Here is a 26,339-nt window from a genome sequence, read left to right as displayed (position 1 = left end):
ATCTTAACCTTTCTTTCCTGTTACCCACATCCTTGGTTCTCTGTGACACATTTTGTGCAGTGTTTCAATGCTATGTCCTATTTCACTAATTCTCACTTCAGTGGTGATAAATACTATCTAACAACTTCTAATTTTTTGAAGTTCTGGTGCATCTTTTTTTGAATTCTGACTGCTCAGGTTTTTTTGTCCCTTTGTTAACTTTCATTTCCATTTTTGTTTATTTAAATACACTAAATGCTTTTATTTTATATACTTTATTAGCTAATTACCAATTCCACAGTCTTTGCAGGACTCCTTCTATAGCTTATTTTTTTCTGACTCTCACATAGAGTTGTTTTCCCCTTGTGTTTTTAGGGATTTTCTGTTGTGAGTTAATTTTCTTTGGAATTTTATCTATATGTAAACGCAGACTGGGTACCTTGAGAGAGGATTTGAGTTGAGTTTTGCCAGATTCCTGGGAATAAATTCTTGAGTCTGCATTTAAAAAAACTTTTCATTATGATAAATTTCAAATATGCTCAAGCAGTGTAATGTGTCCTATACCCACTGCCTAGTTTTAAAAATATTAATATTTTGCCATTCTTATTTTATGTATTCCTTCTCCCAGTTTCTTCCCTGAAGTATTTAAAAGCATAACTCAGATCATTTAGAAATTTCAAGCTAGGGGATTTAGGGGACACACACAGAGAGTGGATTAGGTCTCTGATCCACATGAGTGTGAGCTAATGATTCAGAATCTTCCGAGAAGAATTTTTCTTTCTTTTTTCCCAGCTAGAGTCAAGGCTGAGTAAAGAGCTTATCTCCCCCCCCCCCACCTCCCATAGGGCGGGTCTGTCACCATCACTCTCAGGAGTCCAGCTTTATGCCAAGGAAGGAGGGTGTGTTTTGATCTAGCAGCCCACCTGCTCAGGCCCTAGGTTTTCATTATGTCAACAGTTTAATTCCTTAACACTAGGATCCAAGTAAGGTGACCAACTGTCCTTGTTCATCCCAGTCTGAGGGGTTTCCCAGGATGTGGGGCTTTTAGTGCTAAAACCAAGGAAGTCCCAGGCAAACTGGGGCAGCTAGTAGCTTGGCTCCAGATCTTCAGAGAACACCACACACCCCCTGGGTAATGCTGACTATAGCACTCTCCCCTCTGGATTCGAGAGTCCATGCTAGTCCTGGCCTCTGATGAACTGCATTTAAGAAAATATATGTTTTTATATTATATTCTACACTTTTAGAAGTAGTATTCTGTGAAAGGACTTTGAAATTCCAATTTGAAATATTGCCAGATAAAAGGAAGTCTCTGAAGATTTACTTTTTAAAAGTGAGCTCACCTTTAAAAATGTATCCCATGTCACATAAAAATCTAGATTTTTGGTCCCTGGTGAAAAATGAAAAGCTTTGGCTATACACAGGGCTAGCCTTCTTCTATGGTGACATCTGGAAGTGACAAGTAGTTGCTCCCCTAGGATGGGTTGTGCTCTATCCACTCCTCTAAACTCTGATCACTCCTACCATATATGCATGTGCATGTCAAGTCCAGCTCCTCTAGCCCATTGACTCAGGGCTTGAGTTTGCAATCCCTGGCCAAGCAATCAATTAATGGGATCCCTGGTGATCAAAAAAGTGACCAGACAAGTACCTAGTCATCACTGAGCATCCTTGGTGTTTGTTTTACTTGACTTCACAGCTGTGGACCAGGCTGGGTTTGAATGCTGGCTCCACCCCCTGTCGCCCCCCTCAGGGCACCCACTTCCTCTTGGGTAAAGGGTGACCATGGCTCCTAAAGTGCAGGTTGGACATGAGGATAAAACAGGGCAGCACACATAGAAGACTTTGGCCAGTGCCCAGCATAGAGAAGCTCTTACTAACGAAGAGATATTAGTATAATGTATGTCACTGTCTTATCTCTTCTGAACTTTTCTGCCACATTGGGTAGCTTTCTGCTTCAGGACTGAGGCACTCAGCTGGTCAGCTTTGTTTCGACCCCACCTATTCCCGACTATGCCATTGTCACTCATCCATCCTTATGCTTAAAGTGGATTAACTGTCTTTTGTAAAATTGAGGGAATGGTACAGAAAGATGTCTCTGTCCCGCTATTTCAGACTCCCCAAGCTTGCATTTTGAGCACTAGGCCTTGGAGAAGAACAGGCAAAACGTATGTGTCTAATGAGTCCACCTATTACCTGTCCGAGGCCCTCTCCCCGCTGCACCTGTAGCTCACACCACCCCCGGGTTTCGCACCCGCCTCCGCTCCTGGCAGCTGGGCTCCCGTCTGCAGGATGCCACGCTTCCCTTTCCTAGGCATCCACGCATGCCCACCGCGCTTCTCAGTTCCCTGGCAGGAGGTGCACCAGGCTCCTGGCCAGTTAGGGCCTTGCTGGTACTAACTGAGAATGAGCTAATGTCCTGTGTCAGTCAGTGACACGCACATGTGTGTGCTCTTCCCAGAGGCCATCTGTGCTCTAACAAGCGACTCGAGGAGCCTCACCCAAAGGAGCTACCGATGGGTAGAAAATTCAGGCACATCCTTGCAGGCCGCCAGGAGGGACCTTCTGGGGCAGGCAGCCCCTGGGGGCCTCACATAACCTGGGTGTCCATCGTCTTACATGAACACATGACTCTAACACAGCAACCACTGCTGAGCACACGTGGTACCAGCATATCTGTTTGGTCCACGGCTGAGAAACAGAAAATGACAGTAAGTTTTCATTTTAGAAGTTTAGGTGTGATCAACAGAGTGACTGGATGGCCACTTCTTATCACGTTGGTCTCCTCTGAAAAATCTCCACAGTCTATACTCTGCAGAAACAAGATCAAACACCTAAGCTTGGCTTTCAAGGTCCCCATTGCCCGGTTCCATTCTACAAAGCCAGCTCCATGCGCACCTCATCCTCACATCTTTGCTCTGCTCCGGCCGAGCCGGCCTCTCATGGACTCGCCTCCTCCACATGCTCTTATCTCCAGGCCTCCGCTCCTGCTGTTTCCCTGGAGCTGAAAGACACCGCTGTCCCCTTTGCCGATGAATCCTACCCCTTAGGACAGCGGTGCGGGGCCCAAACTTTGGCCACATTAGAGTCACCTGGGGATCTTTAGAAAGATACAAGTGCCTGGCTCCCATCCCTAGACCAGATGATTTAACTGTTATGGGGGTGACCTGGGCAGTAGCATTTTTGGAGGATTCCCAGGTGATTCTGATGTGCAGCAAAGTTTGGGAACCATTGGTATAAATAATAAATGCTCTTAAACTTCAATATCTTACTCTCTCACTCTTGTCTTTTCCTTACAGATGAAAACCAGTTTCCAGCTTCATGAAGCTGGGCCCCGCCCCTGCTCTGTGCAATGTGCATGCAGAGCATAGCTCTTCCTCACCTGAGATCACACTGATCAGACCGTCTGTTCGCTCCTCTAGAAGGAAAGCGCAGAGATGGAGTTCACAGAGCGCAGGGACTGTGTCCCGAGCATCTAACACGCGCCTGGCTTGTAGAAGATGCCCCATATAGTGTTTTTTTTGTTTGTTTTTTGTTTTTTTTAAGATTAAAGTTTTTTATTGATTTTTAGAGAGAGAAGAAGGGAGAGGGAGAGAAAGAGAGAAACGTTCATGTGAGAGGCAAATACTGATCAGCTGCTTCCTGCATGCTCCCTACAGGGGATCGAGCCCACAGCCGAGGCATATATCCTGACCGGGAATCACACCAGCAACCTCTCCATGCACAGAACTGTGTCCAACCAACTGAGCCACACCGGCCGGGGCTGCAAGGTAGTTTTGTTGAACTAAAGAGAACTCAGCTCCCTGGTGCAATCTGTAAGAGCAAATATTTTAACTCTGTAAGTCTACAGTTTTCTTTCCCTCATGAAAAATTAGAGGAAAAAGTCATAGACTAGAATTCATTTTGCCCACAAAATACAGAAACTGCACTAAAGCCTGATCTCGTGACTATCTCTGGTCGTTAGAGGAAAGCCCACACTCATAAGGAGCAAGGTGACCGATGGCAGAAACAAAGCACCGGCCACAAAGGAATGAGGAACAGGGAGGGTGACCTGTAACGTTCCAAGCACAGGGCTTGGTACATAGATGCTCAGGTGGATACGCAGCAAGTAAATATGTAACTATTTCCAGGCTTGGTCAGAAGGCGCCATATGATCCTGTTTCCATGGGTCTGTCCTGACAGGTGGAGTTTGTAGTTCAGGCCGCCTGGACACAAGCTCCCCCTTCGGCGCCTGTCACTTGCAGTTTTAAATGGGTGAACTCAGTACTCTATTGTACCCCTGAGCTGTCATGTTGTGTGTTAGAAAAAGCAGAAATCATCATCCTGGGGAGTATTAATATGAGACCCAAATGATGTAAAAGCACTCCATCCAGTCCTCACCCATAGCCATTATTGCCCAAGCAGTTTTAGGTTTGGTGCCCATCTCGTAGTAGTCAACAGAACATCATCTATCCAAGTTGTTACTGAGAACATTAGTACTTTCCACTCACATTGTGTTTTGGTCATTCATAGCTCACCCTTTCTAAAATTAAGCCTACAGATGTCAGCAGACAATTCGAAATGTGACATTTGACTCAAACAGCCTTCCACTAGACACGCTGTGAACATCTGATCACCATCCTGAGACAGGCTCAAACTTCATTTTTAACACGAATGTCACTCCTGGTAGGCTAAATTTCTAAACTTTTTCTTCAAATTTTCACAGTAGGGAAAATTAGTAATATTCTTGAAATAAGACAGCTAATTATCAAGGACTTTAAATGATTGGCAGCTTCAGCACCGAAAGCCCTGCTGTCCTATTTGTTTTAATTTTAGAGAAATACAAATGCTAGATGCATTGTATCCCACAGATTTACTTGAACCTCTATGAACCTGGTGGGTAATCAATTATATATTTATTCATAAATACGCTGGTGGCCAACGAATCCAAGTTCAATACATTTTCTCAAAAAGTTACTCAAGATTAACCACAAATAGAGATCAGTGAGCGGAAGTTCAGATCATGCAAAACAGAAACTAAGCGTGCATCGTGGGAATTAATTATATCTTTTCCAACAACTCTCCAAATTTATTTTCCTGGGGCATTCTTAAATGACAGTAAAATTTTGTTTGTGTTTCTACCAAGGAGATAATCTTGGGGGGGCGGGCGGCAGGCTGAGGTTGCTATATGTCTGTTAACATCCACTCTCCCTTCCCTCCAGACGACTTCCACTTTCTTTTACTGGACTTGTGGCCTCCTGCCTGGAGTGACATTTCCCACCCTATGTGACTAAGTGCTGGCTAATGATCTCTTAGCAGAAGGGACCTCCCAACTGCTGGGAAGTGTTCTTAAAGGGATGAACCGTCCCCTTCCTCATCTCTTCCCTCCTGCCAGTTGGGAAGTGAACATAAGGGAAGGTTTGCTTCTCAGCAACTGTCCTGGACCTTGATGTGACCTTGGGAATGAAGAGCATGGGAGGCAGAGGGACAAGATATGATGAGAAGCCTGGCGCTCCCTGTGGGCCTGGGCCACCTGCCTCCGGAGGTCGTGTGTGACAGCAAGAATCCCTGTTCTTACTTAAACCACTGTGCTTGGGGGCTTCTCGGCTCCCAGCTGAACCTAATGCTGCTGGTGTTAAGAGTTCGGGGAGTCCAGTCTTGAACTGAAGAACAGCAGTGGGCTGCAGGCTTCAAACTGTATAATCCACATATGGGCAACGACTGTGGGCCGTGTTGCATTAGGGCGTTAATATAAAAATAGGTCCGCATTCCTTCTGCTCAGATGAGACCAGCATCTGGGTCCTGCTTCCCGCCTTCCATGCAACTGAGGTACGTGACTCAACAGTGAGACCTGCCCCTGCCCCTGCCAAGCACAGCCACAGACAGCTGAGAGCTCGAGGGCGTCCAGGCCCTCCTCCGGCCGCCCCCCCAGGTCACTGGAGTCAGTGTGTAGGCCTGCACAGTGACAGCTGTGTGTCACATGACTCGGACTCGTCTGTCTCCTTCGGACTCCAGGTGGGGCGCACTGTTCCCACGGGTGAGATGCTTTACGGCTGGGTGATAACCGGTTCCAAGGACACGGTCGGCATGTTACAGAGGGAAGAAGGCCACTGGACCTGGCGACCCACATCCCCTCGATTTCGCTCAGCAAGGCTTCACCTCACTTCTTAGCCTTCGGCCAGGCCATTTCTCAAGAGCAGGCGAGAGGCTTATACGACACATGACTTTTCCTCCTGACCCTGCTCCTTGGGCTGTTCGCTGTCTTTCTTCTTCCCCCTCTAACCTGCTCAAACCGGTGATCTGAATGCCTGAAACTTCAGCTCCCCAAGTTCCTCTGAGCTACAGGTAAAACTTTTCTGAGCCGTTGCTACAATGAAATATGTGCCATGAGAAGGCACCTGGTTAAGCCCTTACTCCACTGACAGGAGTGAGTTTACCGTGTCAGCTGGCTAACGTCTAGGGGAAGACAGGGGAAGAAAGTAAGACCCTGGGAAAGGAAAATAAGCTGGTGTATGGTCTGTTAGGTGAGCGAAGGCGGGGTACTTAGTGAGCACCCCTTATCTTGCAGAATGCCTAAGGTCACCTGGGGAGGGAAGGAGACCCCAGAGAGATCCCTCGGAGGCAATTCCTGGGTGGGGAGGGGAGCGCCCAGACAACTTCACATAGCCAAAGAAGCGGGGACCCCAGGGCTAGACCGAGTCCTCTGTCACGCTCTCCTCTGGTGGTAGGAGCCACAGGGCTCCATCAGGAGGAAGCGGAGTACACCCAGCCAACGGAGAGTTCACAGATTTCATTCAGCCATGGGACACTGCGACGTCTGCCTACTGGGCTACTGGACAGAGTGCTTTTAGGTTTAGGAAAAATAACCTGTATCCTTCACTTCAGGAGTCTCTCACGCACCCTGGTTTTCTTGGGCATCCCTCAGTTCAGCTTGGGTTCTTCCTCAAGCTCCTCAAAAGGCATTTTCTCATCTTTACGGGAATTTCCAAATCCCGTTAGGGATTATTTCACTTAGGGGATTATTTTTGGTGCTATCACTGGCCGATGTTGTTAATAGGAGATAATGTTATTTGAATTCCTACTGATCATTTAATCCTATTTATAATTAATTACAACCTATAGGATGAATTTGTTATAATAGTTAACTAATAAGAAAGAACTATTAGAAATATGGCGGCTGTGATCATTTGTGTTAAAACTTTGATTAGATTACCCTTGTCATTTGCTCGCTGCTTATTAACATGGAATTCTTGACATCAGGGCACCTTTAAAGGAAAAAAATCCCATTGTATTATTTTACTCAATTCATGAATTTTGAATTTCCATATAGAGCAGGTTTAATGAACAGTATCTTCTCTTCTAATCAACTAATAAAATTTTGATTAAACTAACATGATTATTCTTAAATGACAGAAATGCAAACATTCAGGTTCACAAATTTCCTGATTGTTCTCTGTCAAAGACATTAGCTGATACTTGGTCAGAAGAACATATCTAGATTTGCTTAGTTGCTAGGACTAAAAATATCCTATGGTTATAAACTATTGTGAGGACAGGTGGCAACACTTAGTCTAGAGAACACAAAGAACATTGGGATCATCAGCGCTGAGAAGAGTCTCCTCAGGCCTGCTTACGGAATAATGATAAATAACCACCGGGCATGCTGTCTCAGCCTGGAAACGGGCGGACTTTTCAAAAAGGTCTGTGGTGATCTTATGGATTGGTTAACCCAGGTGACATTCTCAATACCATTCTTCCGACCCCCTCCTGCCGCAGAGGGTAGCAAGCGACATACTTTCCCACCCTCCTTTGCAGCTAGGATGGGCCTTCTGAGCCGGTTCTCACCAGTGACACGTAAGGTGAGGTCTTTGGGGGGATGCTGGAGGAGTTTCCCTCTTTCTTGTACTTTGTGCCTTGAGTGTGGAGGGGATGCCTGGCGCGGTAGGAATCAATTTGCAATCAGGGGCAACAAGCATGAGGACAGAAAACCCAGGGCCTTTGATAACATTAAGCGGCTGTACCTCTTCCGTTGCCTTCCTCCACACTCTTCATTAAACAAGATGATTAAAGGACTTTATGGCTTTAATAATGTTGTTGTTACTTGCAGCCATTAGCAGTTTATGAGTCTACACTATGTGAAGCCCGAGCCAGCTCTCCATCAGAAACGTGCTGAAATTTACTTTCACGAGAGTCGTGAGCAGCAGGTTCCAGAGGCACTTTATACGATGATGGAAGTGTTCATACAGATGATACAGAGCATGTGGCCACTGGACACTTGAAATGTGGCTGGTGCGATTAAAGAAACACAGCTTTAATTTTATGTAGTTTTAATTAATTTAAATTGACACTGAAATAGTTACATGTAGCTACTGGCTATTGGGTTGAAGAGCACAAATCAAAAGAAGGGCTAGTCCAGTAAAAAAATCTTAGATTCCTGTAGTTCCCTTGGAGAAAATTCAACCTTTAGGTTTACATATGTTGTCCTTCAGACCAAGGACACCTCATTATGGAGAAATGACTCACCGGGGGCTTTATGCAGTGTTGTGTCTGAAGGCTGTTAAACAATATTTAACTTGCTTATTAGCTAACTATGCAGAACTGATACCAGTTCACGCATTTTACATTGACAACTATAATTGTAAAAGGCTGTCTTTCTGGAATGATAATCTTATTGAGACTACGCTCCTTCAGCTGTTTGTCAAGTCTTTTGTATTCCCAATTATAAATGAAACGAATAATAATGGTATGCCAGTCTCATTAAGCTGTGGGAGCATAAAAACTCTCTGAGATAAACCGTAAATTACAGTTTGCAGAAGACTGCGGGGTGGGCTGGAAAATCAGCCATAAAGTGAAGCAACGTGGCGCTAAGAGCAGGGAGACGCGGAGAGTTGGCAGCTGAAGGCCCTCCCGTGAAAAGGCAAGAGCAGCGGATACTGATCATACCAGAAGCCACAAATCCGTGGGGCTGTCAGGCCCTAGATCATGGGATCCCAGACTGCCTACTACACCCAAATGGGATCTGCAGAAACGATGTCATCATGCCTTGGTGTCTCACACACAGCTAAGTCATCAGCATGCTTACATTCACAGCCTTTTCTAGAGCCCGAGGAACAACTAATTCTGCAGTGTGTAAGGTGGCCCAGAGCTGTTAAAGTTATTGCCGCTTCTATCTCCTGGCCAGGATCTCAGGCCCAGACAGCTTCTCCATCACCAGTTCCTTCCGGCTGCTGAAACACGTCAGCAAAGTCCTCTTGGCTGGGAACCTGAGCTCCTTCAAGCTAGGGTTATGCATAATTTTAAGAAACAGCTGACAGGCAAACCTACTTCAGAGACAGGACTATCTATAAACAGAGTTCTGGCAGAAATAATTTAGAAAATGAGTTGAAGATTTTTGGCAAGCCGTAGCCACCTGTACTTAATCTCTTTGGTTGTTTGGTGTAAAAATTAACCAATTTCAAAAACATTCAATTTAAGAAAGCCACCATCCCAACCCACATTTCTAACAAAGAGCAGTTGTGCAAGGTGCTTCTGGAGACAATTACTGGAGAAACTGGATCGATCTAAAGCTGGTTTTCTCCTCAGAGAACTATTATTTACACTCAGTATTATTCTCACGTCATATTGGCAAGTACTCACTTATCAGTTGGCTTTGCAATTCCTTTGCAAACGCCTAGGTTTTCTTCATAGGTTCTGCTTTGACCCACTTATTTTATGGTAGCTCCCAATGTCAACACCCAGTTTTGACTCGGGAGGCATAAGGCATGGTGTGTAGGAACATACTGTGTGTGAAAGACGATCTCATGTAGGAAATATCTCAGCTACAGATGTACCAAGACGTGAGTTCTTACCTATGATGCGGCTCTGAAATGCAGAGTCTGCAGCTGTATCCCCTTCATTCTCTTGCAGGTTTTCAGTTGTCTCTTTTATCTGCAGCAACAAGAAATGGCTGTAAGTTCATATTTATTATGTTAAATAGATCTTTTGCCATCCTCAGAATAAAGGCAGAGTCTGTAACACGTGGGTATGTGTGCATTTGCCTATATATACATACGTATTTTCTTCCTTCCACTTTTCCCCATTCTATCACTTGGCTTCATCTCAGGTTTTAATTATAATTATATATTTTCCAACATATAACTGCAGTTCTGAAAATGAAGATTTATCAGGCACCTAATTCCACATAAGATTTTAAACATAACAGCTTTGGTTTTTGATACTTAATAGAGTCTGTAACACAGAGCTGAGAGGAAAGATTAAAGTCGAAGGAAATATAATTCCTCCAGAGTCAGTGACTTCCACTACAAATTCTAATAAGAGTAAAAAAATATACTTAGATAGCTTGACCCTTTCTTAGACTATAACTCTCCAAAAAATTATATATTGTTTTTTGTTTTTTCTACAACGAAACATGAAGTGACTATGCCGTGTGCTCAGTGAACTAGAGCAGCGAGACGTTCACCTAGAGTTTCCAGGTCAAAAACATTTCCCTTACATTACAGCTGGAGCATCCAGATGCTGAATGGCCTAGAATGAAACGGCACTTTAGAGAGCATCGAATAACATTACAGCATTTTACAAATGAGAATTCTCAGATTCTGCAAGTGAAACATATTTTTAGTGGCAACACTGGAACTAAAACTCAGGCCCGCTACTTCCCAATCTAGCAGCACCAGTAACAATGACATCATCGGCAATACCAACAATGACAAAAACAGCAAACCGCTGAACACTGCGTAGCAGGCACTGTCTGCGCTCTTCACACCCACGGGCTCACTGTCCCCACAACGACACTAGGAGGCAGGTGCTATTATTAGTTCCATTCTAGAGATAAGACCCTGGAGAAACGGACAAGATGAGCAATTACACAAATGATGGGACTGAGATGCAAACAGCAGGTCTGGCTTGAGGTTTGTGTTTATTTGGGGATACTTTGTTATTCTCAAGTTCCTGTTTTGAGTATGACAGTGTAGACCTGGCCTCAAAATCAAGACAGCTTGTGGTGCTTGGCAGAATTACCAGAAATCGCTTTTTAAGCATGCATCCCAGCCAGTCACCTGGGGAGCCAATAAAAATAAGGTGAACTGTGCAGTGAGGGCGATGGGGGTTCTGCTCAGGCACATTAGAGGGTGTCGGTAGATTCGCTCAGGGGCTGGAGCTGAATGCCAACAAACCCTTATTTTACATTCATGATGTAGGGAGTCATATGGTTGCATACTGACCTTGAGCTGAGATTAGCTTTCTACTTTCTACCTCCTATTTTTCATATTTAATGGAATAAGAACAATTATTTACATTTTATGAGTTCGGTTTTAAAATCAGAATGTAATTGGTGCTTAATTTGTACATGCTGGTAGCCGGAAGATGACAAACTCGAGACAGGATGGGAATGGCGACCTGGACCACACAAGCAGAGACTTAGGGGTGGTAGATCCAGAGACCATGTTTCAGCACTTTCTTTCCCACCAGCTGTCCACTCTGCAGGGACTTCCCTGGGGTAAAGGTTTCCTCAATAAGCTGTGTCTAGAGGTGCCCATCTATGGATGGCAGAGAGGAAAAGTGCTATGAGCATTACTGAGGCTAACATGTTACTTATTTGCCTTCTGAGGTTCACTGAGTTCAGTGATCCTTTTGTGACAAGGCGACCAAGAGACCCACTGAGGAAAGGACTCCCCAAACAGCTTAATTAACAATCCAACAAAGACAGAACCTTCTATCTTCATTTATAGAAATGTCAAGGCAACTTATTTGTATTTTCAGCTCATACCAGCTCTATGACAATACGTTCCACATTTTCCTCCACCTGTTATGTTAAATGGCTTTTTCTTTAGGTTTTAAAATTTTATTTATTTATTTATTGTATGCATTTATTTATTTATAATCTTCACCCAGTATTTTTGCCATTGTTTTTCAGAGAAAGTGGAAGGGAGGGAGGGAGGGGGGGCAGGGGGAGGGGGAGAGGAGAGAAAGAGAGAGAGGGAGAGGAACATTGATGTGAGAGAGACACATTGATTGGTTGCCTTCCAAATGTACCCGGACTGGGGCCAGGATCAAGCCTGCAAGCGAGTTATGTTCCCTTGGCTGGAATCAAACCCAGGACCCTTCAGTCCACAGGCTGACGCTCTAACCACTGACCCAAACTGGCCAGGGTTAGTTTTTTTTATTTTATTTGACCCATTTTAAACTTAAAGGGATGCCCTGCTAACCTAGCTGCTGGAATGTGGGTGAATCATCTCCAATCAGTCTATAAAATTCTAAACTAAACAATCTAATAATTAGAACAAGATCCTCATTTTACAGATTAAAAAAGAGGCTCAGAGAGGGTTAGTGATCTGCCCAAGGGAACACAGAATTTCAGTTTCAGAGCGGGCACTCCTTATTCCTATTCATTGCTGTAATTCAGTTTTTCAGAGTGCACCACATGGTTATAGCCATCCTCTCCAGTCCTTCCCAAGAATTACTCTATTTTTCTTAGTGTCCGGCAGTTAGATATGTAGGCATATCCAAGTGTACATAGACTACGCTTTTATTTAAGAGTAGCACAAGTTTTCAACTGTGTGTGTGTGTGTAACTGCTCTGCTTTCCTTCCCTACTGACCTTTCTGTGGGACTTACCCACCACCTCTCTCCAAGTATCATATTTAAGACAGAAAACAAAAGCCACTGTGTAGTCCTACCTGTCAGCTCCTTTTCAGAACCTTTCTAGGGCTTTATGGGCCTAATAGCAAATGCTAAACATGGTCTTTGGGGACGTTGCAGAGAAACTGGGCTTATACACCAGGCCGCTTGTTCTTTCAGCTCTCCTGGGCTAATGATCCCAGAGGAGCAGATGACCCTGAGAGGGAATTTTTAATTGGAAGGAGACGGATGAAGACCAGGCAAAGGAATGTAAAATGCCTTAGAAGGCATACTTGTCCACTCTTTCCATACAAATAGATTTCAATGCAAAGTGGTAATTAAAAAAAATCCATTTGCCTATGGCAATGAGGGGCATCATTTATGCTGGCAGCAGACTCCCCTTGCTAATTATCTTTTTCAAGGGCAGGAATTAACATTAATTTTCATTCATGATCACACAGTGCTTGAGTGCTGATGCGAGGTCGTGGGAAGCTTCCTGAGGGTCGGGGCTGCCCACTCAAGATTCAAAATTTGCCACAGATAGAAGCAAGTGGAACAGCTCCTGGTGCTGCGGCATTGTGATGATGGGAGCGTGCACAAGGCCAAGAGGTTTGGCTCAGAAAAGAATGGGGGGAGAGATTTAGAATTTTCTCAGCTATTTCTCTACCAGGAACAGATATAGATCAGTAATGTCCCATTTGGTAAGAAGCAGCAGGTGACTCACAGGCAGTAACTCTGGGCTGCCTTTGGTTTCAGTTTGTTTTCAGTACTTTGGGCGCCTTCTAATAATGCATTTCCAACTCCTGTCCACCTTTGGACTCAGTTGTAGTTAAGAACTATACCAAACACCAGTCTATAGCAGGTGACCATTAAACATCACGGTCCCCAATTGTATCCTATTAACCCGTATCACTAGAAAAGGCAAAGAGGAAGGGACAAAGGGCAGAGGGGGACAAGGGACAGAGGAAAACAAGGGGAGAAGATAAGTCACCTCCGGCCAATATACATACATAAATTCAGAATTAAACCCAGCACTTGGGGATGCCCTTCCTTTGGAATTCTGCATATATTTCTTCTCTGAATCACCCCAGCCCTAATTGTTTCCCAAGAAAACGACATTTGGATGCTGAAGCTCATTGAAAAGGAAAACAACCAATGAACCTAAGCGAGGTGGGAAGTGGTCTTGGGAGGTGGAACTCCTGGAAGGCACTGCCTTAGAAAGGTGAGTCAATTAGAAAACCCCTCCGGGGAGGCAAACACACGCTTCCTATGAGCACCAGGCTAGCACTGAGAGCAGAGCTGTTCAATTAAGAATGTTGAAATTAGGACATTTTGCAGAACTTAGTAAGATTATAATTTGTATAATTACTGTGCTATTATTTTATCACCACCAGACCATTCTAAGGAGATAAAATTTGATGCTTTTTTATTAGCATGTGATTTTTTTCAGACTCCGTGACAGTAGGTAAGGAGAATACTCATAATTTAAATTGAAATACCCATGTTAAAATGGCCACCTCTTTCCACTGCATGATGAAGGCACATGATTTCATTAATTTTGTTAAGATTTTTTATTTTGTCCACTGACAGAGAGGAGGCTGGAGCTCCCTTACTCTGAGACTTCTCACTTCAGAAATTATCTAAATACACAGGAAGGAAGGACCTACAATATGTAGCAAGCAGAGTGGGTTTCTTTCTGACTTATTTACATAATACCGATGCCATCTTTCCTGGGGATGCCTTTTCTCGTCTTATCATGATTTTATATAATTTAAATAAAAGTACAGAGTAACATGGCCCTTGTCTAAATTACACAAAAATTAGAGCTAAGTGGTCTGTAAATGATGGCATCAATGGGGACACAAGCCTGTAATTAAGGTTTCAAAAGGGAAAAAAAAATTAATTCAGCAGAGCATTAATGGGAGTCTTATACATGTTAGAATGTATCTAGCAATCCTGAAAATGAACGTTCAGTCACTAAATGAAGATCTGGTACGTACATGAATTTGTCCATGTATGGAACTAATCCTTCTACTATTATCCCCGTAGATTAAAATAATTATAAAGCTTCAGGACCCTCACAACTAAATATAGTCTTAGGCTGTACAAGGCAAGGGGTGGTAGTATTATGTTAAAAGGTTTTTAAACATTGGTTTTAGTCAGAAAAAAGCGTGATATATAATGCATTATGTATAGCTATTGTTTCCATCCAAAATAACTACTATGAGAACTCTTCGCGACACACTTTAAAATAAGCAGATAGCAAATTTACCTTGAGCCCTAGTGGGGGAAAATTCCCTTAAACTCTGAATTTTAAAAGGTTCCTGAGTACACACACCCATGTGCGACGGCATTAGAATACATCTTATTTCGCATCTAATCTCCTTCCTATAGAGGCCGATAACGTATAATAAATAGGTTTCCACTGCTATTCTTGTACTGGTCCCAAAGGGGGACTATGCAATGTCCTTTCTGAAATTAGTAATTTTAGCCTAAACCGCACTGATGGTTATGGAGATAAAATGAAAAACATTGCATTTTACATTAAAAAAAAAAAAAAAAAATGACTCGCTGGTCAACTACCCAGGTTAATGATATTCCTCTCTATGGGAAAGCTTCCCAGCATGACTAATTCCGTCTTGCAGCTAACTAGAAAAATCAGCACACCCCTATTGATTATGTCTATTTAGGATAGCAGGGAATCTTTGCACTTCACAGAAAATGATAAGACTGTTTCTTGCAGGCGTTTTGGAATGCCCAAAGGATACTTATTTCTACCCTTTGAAAGACTGCAGATGAGAGAGGACAAGCATGGCAAATTACTTTAGCGCTAGGAAGCAATGAGAAGGCAAAACTGAATCCGGGAAGCAAAACAGAGGGTCCTTTTGTTTTTCTAGAGACTTCTGTACAGGGAAGATATTCCTTCTGCTGTCAGAACCATATTAAATGGGGTGTCGTTAAATTGAGTGCGTCTGATAAGGGCTCTGCCAGGCTATCAGGGTTTCGATCAGCTGGGCTGAATTTCTGGCATATTGCGCATTTCCACTTGTTCATTCTGTCCTTCCTTCCAGTGACACCACAAGGGCAGCCTCAGATATGCTTACACGCTGTGGATATAATGCAGGGGACATCTGCATTTTCAAAGAAGAGATGATACCAAAGGAAACCAAGAGTGAAAATGGAGAAAAACAGAAAAGAAAAAAAAAACTTTGCAAAAAACACGGCCTGCATATGATTCCAGAGTTTAAAAGTAAAAGGCCTTATATCTCTTTAGAGTCAGAGCATTTGGAAAAAAAAAAATTAAATGTGCATTTGTCTCAAATAACAGTATGTCTGTGAAATGCTAAGAAATCCTAAACATCAGTAAGTCATCAAACTGGTAATTAATAACTAATAATGCCAATCATGGTTACTTCTAAAACCTTACCTATTTTTTAACTATTCTAGGAAAAGAAAGTATAATTACTTCATATTTCAAGTTTACCCTAAGAAAATGAGAGCATATATTATATTTTACAATCTCTTTTTTGTGAAGAGAATTTTTTTTGGTTTATGTGCTTTAAAACTCATGGAAAGAAACAATGACCATCACTACATCAATCATGCAAAAATAAAAATGCAGCTGACGGTAATTTTAAAACAAAAATATTATTTGAACCTAGCATACCCTGAGAAAATTTAAAAAATGCTCTTTCATTAATTTTTTTCTGTTAATCTTCAGCCAAGGATGTGCTTTCATTGATTTTAGAGAGAGAGAAAGGGGGAGAGAGAGAAGAGAGAGAAACATGAATGTGAGAGAAACATGGATTGGTTGCCTTCTGCACCATACTCGCCCCCCCCAGGGATGGAACCTGCAACCCAGGCATGTGGCCTGACCCAGAATTGAACCCACGACCTCTCGGTTCAAGGGACAACGCCCAACCAACTGAGCCACGCTGGCCAGGGCTTCTTTTATTGATTTTTAAAAGGAAATTTCCCCCCTCTGTTCTGGACCTCTCAATTAAAAAACTAAATTCTAAGGAGTTAAGTTCCAGAAAGGATTTCTTCATTTTAATGCCTTCTGTTTGGGTAGGGTGAACTGGTACATACAACTTCCAGAAAAATTTAAAAAAATGCTTAAATTAAGTCATCAAAATAGTCAATATTCTCTTAAATAGTTTAGCACGTATTTTTTACAGTGATGTTCATTCCTTTCTGTGTTGCTGGAAATGATGGAAATAACCATCCACACAGATTCCCGGCGCAGGAGTGTAATTTGAAGATGACACCAGCGGCCTCGCTTGCCTGCACTGTGATTACCATCACTCTGAAAAAGCGAAAAGAGCGGCGCTACTCGAAGGAGCCAGGCCTGTTCTCAACCCAGCTGCCATCTCTCGTTTATAGTTGTCACCGAGCTTTCTCTAATTTTTTCTCTTTTGCTTTAACTGTCTCTTTACCCCATAACCTCCTGCCCACATATTTTCATCAGCAGAGGGGAGGAAGGACCCAAACCCACCCGTCAGAGAACCTAACAGTTCCTAACCTGGATGGTGGAGCACTTACCAGGGAGCCCTTTGGAGTTTCCGCCTCGGCCTTGGTTTTGATGACTTTCCTGTGGTTTCCTTGAGCGCTGATAGAGCTGCCGGTGAGACAGGAGCCCTGGGAGCTGCCCTTTAACATGCTCCTGCAGGAAACGTTACTTGGTCCACTGTCTGTCTGTTGAGCTGCTCTCTTATCAATTCTGCAGGTAGAAAGCGATTCCTCTGATAAATTACATCGCTCTTCTTCCATCACCCTGCTCTTCCCAGCCCCTTAATGTCTAAAGCAACATCCACAGGTCTTCTCGTCTTTAACCCTATGAGTGACGGTGTTTCTCAATGGCCTGGATCAGATCTTCATCTGATATTCCAGGAGTGTGTCACTTTAGATTTGATAATATAATACTTTATTTTTGTGACTGCTTGTGAGATTGGGGGGATAAAAAGCACTGACAAGTGATTGCTAACTACACTTCTGGCTTAAGATCAGTGGGAAATGTAATTTCCTCTGGAAGGTTCTAAGTATACGTTTGCTCGATACAATCAACGAGATTGGCATGCCCTGAAACGTCCATTTAATTTGCTTCCATTTCATGCCATGTGGGTACATTCATGGTTTCTAGTGTGGGCTGAATCTCTTTCAACCTTGATAAAACTTACCATTCTTTAATTTCAAAGACCACTGGCTTGGTTAACAAAGTAACATGGACTAAATTATCATTTTATTGCTAGCTTTTATTTCATTGTTTAAATTCTGGCTAATGTATAAAAGACGGCTATTAAGCGTTTCTGCTTGTATGAAAAGCACGCTTGGCTGGCACTTCATGTTCATTAAGCAAACAACTCTCCCTGTGGGTGGGGGACCCCTGCCCATCCCCACCCTCTCCACCCGGGCATTACCTGTTCAAAAGTTCCGTCATAAAGGTATCTTTTGTTGGACACGTAACAGGACTGGGTCTGTTTCTCGGTTCGAACTTCATTTGGTCGTAAATGTCCGGTGGTGTTTTCTGGTTGTTTTTGCCGTGGCCGCCGCCGTCTGGCCGGCCGGCCGGCTCTGCGTCCCTGCGAGGCTCGCTTTCTGTCTCACACTGTGGCTCAGGCTTCTTCTTGTCTTTTTTCCTCTCTGACTTTAGCTGCTTACCCCCAAAGCCCAAGCCTTTCGCATCTTTCTTTTCCACTTTGCTTTTGGAGACGTCCGTTTTCCTGCTACTGAGGGCGGGGAGCCTACTCCTCCGAAAACCAAACCAGCTGGCAAAAGAAGGCCCGGGCCTGGGCTTCCCGTCCACAGACGTGGCCTTTGTTTGCACTTGGCCTTTTTCCACATTTTCCTGAATGCACAACATGACCTTTTCTTCGATGGTGGGTGAGAGGGGGGCTTCTGGGCTCACAGCATTAGTCCTGGTTATAGAAGTGTCTGGATACCTTCCAGAAGCTTCTAGCTTCGCGGTCCTGCTGGTTTCAAAACTGCTTGGGCACTGTGTCTTCCCTGGGCTGTGCAGGGCTCGTGGGCAGTCTGCCGGGGTGGGTGGGCACCTGCAGGGGTCACTGCCTGCTTCCTCGGGAGCAGCCGCACCGGGGCAGCTGCCCTGGCCGTAGGCCTGCTGGTCTTCTGGTCCAGGGGTGGTGAGGAGCCCTTCGGATTTTGGAGGGATCCTCAAAGGCAACTTGCTAGGGCTTCCATGCTGGCTGCTGGAGCTGCCCACGCTCCCCAGGGAGCCCTGCCTGGAGGGGGCATGCCCCAGGGGCCTCCCAGCACTGGGGAGACTGTCCGACGTGGGGGCAGAAGGGGTCTTGCTGGGAGAGGTGTCCGTGGAGGTGGAGGAGCTCTGCCGGGTGAGAGAATTGCCTCTTTCTGCGGTGTTGGTAATAATCTGAGTTCGGACTCTGCCCGGCCCCTCCATGGGGGGTGTGGGGGGCTTGTCACCTGAGTGAGCACTGAAACTCTGACTGCGGGCTTTTGCCCCGTTCATGCCTAGAGCTGGCTTTAGATGTGGAGGCTTGTTGGAGGACAGGCATCTTTTCACAGACCTGGTTTCTCCCCCATCTTTCCCATCGGCCCCAAGGCTGCGGTTTTCCACGGGCTCGGGCGTTAATGCCTCCAGGGGCAGCCCTTTGGCCGCGCCGTCTTGCGCCTGTAAACCCAGCGGAGTCCCGTGTCCGTCGCCCACGGTGGTCTCAAGGCTGCTCGGATCCCCGGAGTGCTCTGGCTTCGGCTTGCTTGCGGCCACCGAGCTTTTTGAGGCCTCATTGAGACTGTCTTTTTCATGCTTCCCTGGCACCGTGGAACTTTTCCTGAGCAACTGGGGAGACCTCATGAGAACTTTCAGCCCAACAGGGAGGCGAGTTTTCAAACCTTTCTCATGAGTGTTTTGACAACTGTGTGGGGCATTATGGCTTCTGAAGGAAGGTGAGGGACTGTTGACCTGAGATGATGGTGACTCACTGACCCCTAAGAAGGAAGGCTTGGGTGAGGGGGAGACACTGTCATTCAGTTTTCTTCCTGGAGACAGACTTTTGGAGGATGGTATTTCCAGTGGCTCCTGGGCTGAAGGACAATTCTTGGGAGTCCGTAACCCTGTGTCTGTGTATGTGGTCCCAAGTGTTTGATGAGGTGGGGTTTTGGGGACCCCTCTCTTTGGAGAGACCTTTGGGGGCCCCGGGGCCATCATGACCAATGAGCTAGAGGGGGTATGAGTGGAGCACCTGGTTTGAATCACGGTCTCCATGGAGGGCAGAGGGTGGGTGCAGAGGGGCTTCTGGAAGGCCACAGAAGGTTTCTTCCCCTGCACTTCCGCCTGATTAGAAGTAACAGGAGCAGAGCACGCTTTCAGGGGGGCGGATCTGAATGCAGCCCTTGCCGCTTCATGGGGGACCCTGGCAGATGAAGGCGGTGGCAGATAGTCATACCTGGGCCTGATGAGGAGGGAGACTGACCTGCCTGGAGGGGGTGGGGGAGACGGTGATTTTGCCCCTGCCTCTGGCCCGGGGTCATAGTGTTTGTCCCTCGAGAGGGGTTCTCCATGGTCATCCCGCTCACCGAGGGGCCCGGGCAGCAGCTGTGACCCTGAAAGCTGACTCTTGGGGCCCTGGACGCCCTCCCTCCTGCAGGGCGTCTGGGAGCCTTGTTTTGGAAAGTGTGAATCCTGTTGCATGTCACAGAGGGGCGCTGGGCCCTCGGTCCTCTTGAACCGGGACAGTTTCCCAGGAGTGAAGGCTGGTGACTTCTCAGGCGTCACGGGGCCCAATGAGGGGACTCGAGAGGAAGCTTCGGGCTCCATGATTTTTGGTTTCTGAGGTGAAGACTTGCCCCGGGCAGGGATTTTTGTTAGGCTTTGCTTCTGATAGATGCCCATGGACACCGGGGACCTGGAGTTACTGTGGCATGACATGCTCCGTGTGGGTCTGGCCGGTTTTTGTCTCTGCGTATGTTGCGTGACTGTCCTGGGGCTGAGAGATTCAGTGGGTGTCTCGGCAGCATTATCCGCGCCGTCTCCTGGAATGTTTTCCTCAGTCTCCCCTTCAGGCCTCTTTAGGAAGGTGCAGTCTCTTGCGGCAGCTCCCGGCTGCAGGTGAGCGATTCCCTGAGGTAAGTGTTCAGTGTGTTCTGCCTTGGGGCCCGTCGGGGCCTGACTGGTGGAGATTTCATTCCTGGTGACAGTGACAACGCCCGTCTGGTGAGAGCTGAATTCGATAGGTTCGCCGTCCTCCGCATCGAATATCACAGTCACGCATTCCTCCGAAGACGTCCTTTGGACAACCCTGTGGCGCTTTATGAAGCTAAACGTCCCTGGCCTGCTCTCCAAGTGGACGGGCGCTGGTTTCTCCTCCTTACCCGGAGATGTGACTAGAGATTTTCCAAGTCCCAGGGCGATGTCCAGATTCTCCGTGGACTTGTCGGTGTCAGCAGTCAATGACAGGTCCGAAGGGCTTTTCTCATCACTGCTCTCTATGTGCAGCTCATCGAGGGTCTCACTGTCATCGGTGTCTGAAAGCTGGAGACTGACAGCCACGCGGCCCTGGCTGTGGGGACCCCTCTCTCTCTGTACCTGAGGCACCTGCACACCCGGGCACAGCTTCCTCTCCAAGGGACAGTTGCTGGCACAACTGCTCAGTTTTTCAGGCCTTTCCCTGCAGTACGCTGAGGGGCCTTCTGACAAGTGTTTTCCGCTCAGCTCCCAGCCAAACAGACTGTCAGAAACACTGTGGGTTAGTTTACAACCATGCAGCCTGCAGGCCTGGCTGGGATAGGCCTGGACCAATGCTGAGGAGGAAGAGTCCTCGTCGGCATCATCGTGGGAATCAGTGTCGTAAACAAATGCCTGGTGGGGCTCCTTGTGGGGGCTCCGCGTGGCTGCTGGTTTGCAGGGGGGATGCTCCTTGAGGCTGCTACTCTTAATTCCTGGAGAATATATCCCTTCATTTGAGTTCATGCAATCTTTGTAGCCCCACTTGGTTACCACTGATGGGGTTTCGAGTAGCACTTTTCGATTCTGTAGCTTTCGCAGTCCTTCCAGAACGTGGCTTTCCTTGATGCGAGCTGGAGGTAGTTCATCGGTAGGACTAGCAAAGTCGCTTGGGAGCGAGGAGTCAATACTTAGCCTTTTGTCCCAGTTTTGTGATGATCCCTGGGAAAGAAAAGTAGATATCAGAAATGATAGTCATGTGTCTCACAAACTCATAGCAGGAAAAGTCCACCATTGAACTTAATTTGTCTAGCTGTTGATAAATATTCACAATAAATGCATACAGTAATTAATTAAGGCAAATGAATTCATTAACCATGAAGTAAATCTCTACTTTGCCAGGTCCTGAGCTAAGTAGTTTATGATTTAAAGATGCAGATATAAGGACCTGCCCTCTAGAAGCATGCACCCCAGAAGAGGAGAGGACTTGAGCACAAATGACTGAAAGTCAAGGGCCCGAGCAAGAAATGAAGATGTCACAGGTATTCCAGACATTCAGAGGAGACAGACCATACGTCAGTTTGGAAAAACCACAAAAAACATATAAGGAAAGGTGGTGGTTTTTTTAAACCTACCTAGCCCTTGAAGATGGCTAGGTTTGTCTTACTTTAAAAGTGGAGGAGGGGATGATTTCCAGTTAGAAGAAATGTGATGGCAAAGACCCAAATTGGGAAGGTAAGTTTAAGGTACACTCAGGGAATAACCAAAGACAGTGTGACCTCGTGGCCTCAGGGGACAGCAGAGGCAGAGAGGATAAATGGTAAGTAAGTTAGCCTGTGCCCTTATGCGACTTCAGGACTCTGAGGGGCAGTGAACACCTGTGAAATACACCCCTAATATAGCAGGGGCATTTGCTGCTGGAACCCACAGTCACGATTCACCTACTAGCTGACAAAAGCCAAATTCTTGTCCTTCATACGTCCCAAAATACTGTGGTTAGTTTTGGAGAAGCGACAAATAAATGATACTCCTTTTTTGCAAATTATATATTTTCTTAAGAAAATTCTCCAGGGTCCTAAGTTGCTGTGGATAGATGCTATTTGGTGATGCTTCCCCTCCACCCTCCTCTCCCCTGGACCATTAAAAACTCCTTCGGAAATGAGAAGAAATCCTATGAGTGAGTTTGGGTATTATAGACCGACCAGTGAGCGGACTACCACAGCTTGAGTTTTCTAAGAATTTCCATGGTCCTGATAGTCACGTTCACACTAGAGAAGAGAAGACAGGTGAAAGTCGCTGCAAGAGCTTGAAAAGGCTGCTTTGCTCAACCCACAGCAGACGTGCTCAGCCCCTGCCCACCCACCTCCCTTCTGCCTCTCCAGAGCCTTCCTGTGCTGTGGTTTGCTTCATCCCAGGGCTGGAGGCTGCATGCCTCCCAGGGCCCAGGATCTCTGCCCCGTGAGATTAGCCACATTCCTCAGTCAGCTGTCCATAGGAGGTTACTGTCTTCATTGACTTGAGAAAAGTATGGAACAATTTTGAAACTTGAAAAAAAAAAAAGCAAGAATCCCTGGGGGAGAGACTGTGGGGTGGAGCTGGCATTTCGCACAGGTGGCTTCATTCTCTGCTGGAAAAGTGGGAAGAGAGTGGCTCTGGGAGCAGTTGTCTGAAAGATGCCGCCAAGGCAGGGGCCTGGGTTTAATTCACAGTCCTTTTCTATTTCTTGACTCGACAACCATTCTACACATTTTTTTTTTTAAAAGGACATTCTTGGTCTTAGTGGGAACAAATCCATCCTAACAACTGGAACAACTGCTCCAAGTCTTAGGCGAGTCCACAGGGCCAGGACGGCCGAATGTGAAGGCGCTGGCACCAGCTGCCCAGCTCTGCCGCTTGCTGGCTATGAGATCTTGGGCTAGTTCCTTCATTTCTCGGCATCTGTTTCTTCATCTATAAAATGGTGGGGATGGGAGAACCTATTTAATAAGCTATCCTGAACATTAAATGAGCTAATACTTAGGAAGTACTAACAAAGCTGTTCGGTACATGGCAGTTACTCATTAATTAGGCCAGGTGCTCCATGGACGACAGGGTAATGCATGCCACTAGGGCTTCCTTTCTGTTTCTAAACAAAACAGTACTAAAAAAACACTTGTGGACTACAAAAGAGCCATTGCCCATATATCTATTAATATGTCAGTTAATATTATATTCACATTCAAATTCATATTATATATACTTATTAGAGAAGTTAATACTAAATGAGCACCTTTTTTGTAGAAAAAGGTAAGAACTGTAGAAGTTCCTTAAGAAATATAAATTTAAAATGTTGTTGCGGGGTCCCTGAGAATTGACACGTCTCTCTGTGAGGTGTGACAGGTGTGTTGGTATTCCGCCACCACTCGGAGCAGGGGCCCTGTGAAATCTCCAGATCACGGCCGCCTGAGTGTGTACGAAGTGTCTTAAGAACCTTACTGCTCCTTTTTCAGGAAAGAGGATCCCTAGAAGGTCAAGGATTGTTGTAATTGGAAAAATTTCAGCCAAAAGAAAGAAGGGGGGGAGGGAAGAAAAGAAGAAAAAAGGCTCTGAGAGGGAGACAGAGGAGAGGTGTGAGAGGAGCAGAGAGCAGAGCAAAGGCCCTGGGAGCCAGTGATGCTCACAGACAGAAGGAGGGGACATCCCTGGCCATCTCCCAGTCTGCTAGAGCCAGGCCCCTAGCAGTCAGCATTCACAACTCCGAACATCTCCTTCCAAGGAACAGTTTTGATAACACACCAGGCTCCTCACTTGTATTAGAAGTCTGAGTCCAGGGGAATGAGCTCTCAATTCTAGTTTAAAATCTTTGAGTTCTTGCTCACAGTATGACAAAGCTACCCTCACCAATATTTTCTGGCAGTTACGGAATTCTCTCGAAATTGTAAACGTAATCTGTCAGAATGATAAAAAATGATCCCCAAATAGTCTCATTTGGGGTTTCTATTCTCATTTCCTCTTTGCTGTTCTTCAACATCAGGAAACTACAATAACAGCTGCTTCACAGACTTGGCCTACACCACTGTGCGAACATGTCTGCAAGAAGCACGAAGGAACCTTCGGTTGTGTGAGCCCACTTTGCAGATGTGAGTCATTACAGCAGTAGGGTTACTTACTGACCTGGTAAAGGAGCTCCTGGCATCTAAACAGGGACACACCAACCTTCACTGAGCCATGGTGCCTGTCACCTACCATGGCGTTTTCTCCCTCTGTTATGCCCCCTCCATTTTATAGTCAATTAGTGTTTTATGAGACAATAGCATTGAGTAGAGGAGGTTAATATAATACATGCTATTTTTGAGCAGTAAATTCCTACGAAGTGAATGATACTTTCAACACTTTGGGCCATTTATTGAGATAATCCACCATTCTCCCCTGTAGGCGTCCCGTCACGTTCTCATGGGATGCTCGGCAAGTCATCTTGCTGACTCTCATTAGCAGTGGACAGTACGGGTCTCTCTGAGCACTGCAATGACAGAGGATGTCCACAAAGCTAATGGGAAGTGTCTGAGTTGGTCTGCAGTGTGGTCAGTTCCATGAGGCCAGGGCTCCAGGTTCCGATGGATAGAAATCTGTGAGCTTAGTGGCTCCACCAACAAACAGAAGGAACTGTCTTCCTCTTCCCAGCTCCCTCCCATGACGTCCAAGTCATTTGGGGTCAAATCATCATTCCACTCCTCACGTGCTATGTGACTTCTAGAAAGTACCTTCATCTTTTTTGAGTTAATAGGGAGAACACTATCGCCCTATATAGTTTTTGCCAGGAGTCAATGAACAAGTACTCAGAAAAAATGGCTATTTCCTTCCTAGGCCTCCCTGCCACCTCCCACCATCTACTAGAAGATTCTCATCTGGTTCACTCTGATGCCGAAATGCCGTGGAAGGAGGCCTTACCCTTTTCCTGAGGTCCTTCCCATCGTGCCACGTGCAGGAGGAGCCGCTGGAGTACTCGCTGCAGGTGCTCGAGAGAGACAGCTCACTGCTGCTGCAGCTGTTGCGAGGACAGAGATGACCAGGGATGACAACCCCCACGCCAGGGCATTTCAGAGCAGGGGCTCCTGGTTTTGCACTCAGCTTGCATTCCTGCAAAAGGAGAGCTCTGAGCTAGGGCTTTGCTTAGTGACTACCAACTCAGCCTCACAGTGAGACAGAAATGCAGAGAGCAAATGAATCTCTCAGAGCTGCGTTTTTCTTTCAAAAAGTGAAGAATGATAATCCTGCCGACCTTGAGGGCTGCTACAGGGACCAGATGAGGTTCTAGATGGGAAGCATGTGGCTCACTATCTGGACTAAGTACGTGCCTGATTTTTGAGAGCTACCGTCATCAGGTAGAATGCCACAGTGGAAGTTTCTCATTTTATCCAGTCATACTGGTCACAGAATCAATATCAAAACATGACTCTAATGCTACAAAAGGAAGAAAACACAGTCGCTTCTGTGGCTGGAGTTCAAGAGCATGAGCCCTAGGCTGGGAGCCCAGAGCCTGGATGTACCCTGCCACTAGATATGAGATCCCAAGCAAGTGAAACATCTGACTTCCAGGGACCTCCACGGACCTTGGAGAGTGGGGCAGTTCTACCAGGCTACCCCAGAGCCCCTTCTGGCTCTGGCACCTCATTCTAAGTCAGAAATTCAGTGCCGGGGGGCATTTCTGTGCCAGCTTCCAGGAAGCCATGCCCAGTGCAACACCAACCTCAGGACTAGGGAGGGTCTGCTGTCAACGATAATGGGACGTTTCATATCAGCTGGCTGTCCGAATGGCAAAGACCGTCTTAGCAAACAGACCTGGTTCCCACGCAGAAGATGCAGGTGGC

At 45.8% G+C, this 26,339-nt stretch overlaps 1 protein-coding gene across 7 annotated transcripts in view; it reads right to left on the bottom strand.

Moving 5' to 3' along the window:
- NCKAP5 (NCK associated protein 5) overlaps positions 1–26,339 on the bottom strand; it is an 883,253-nt gene that overhangs the window by 82,480 nt on the left and 774,434 nt on the right. For 6 of the 7 annotated variants that reach the window (XM_087819892.1, XM_087819894.1, XM_087819895.1 and 3 more), the window contains 4 exons: positions 25,420–25,608; positions 17,990–21,714; positions 17,115–17,292; positions 9,807–9,885 (listed from right to left, as the gene is read on the bottom strand). In XM_087819892.1, the coding sequence (XP_087676018.1) occupies positions 9,807–9,885; positions 17,115–17,292; positions 17,990–21,714; positions 25,420–25,608 (4,171 nt within the window). The remainder of the gene's footprint in view (positions 1–9,806; positions 9,886–17,114; positions 17,293–17,989; positions 21,715–25,419; positions 25,609–26,339) is intronic. The other variant, XM_087819896.1, reaches the window with a different exon arrangement.

Source organism: Miniopterus natalensis, chromosome 8 (genome assembly GCF_054644295.1).
Source record: "Miniopterus natalensis isolate mMinNat1 chromosome 8, mMinNat1.hap1, whole genome shotgun sequence".
Classification (NCBI taxonomy): Eukaryota; Metazoa; Chordata; class Mammalia; order Chiroptera; family Miniopteridae; genus Miniopterus; species Miniopterus natalensis.
The sequence above is the reverse complement of the archived record's forward strand: the minus strand, read 5'-3'. Positions and strand labels throughout refer to the sequence as shown.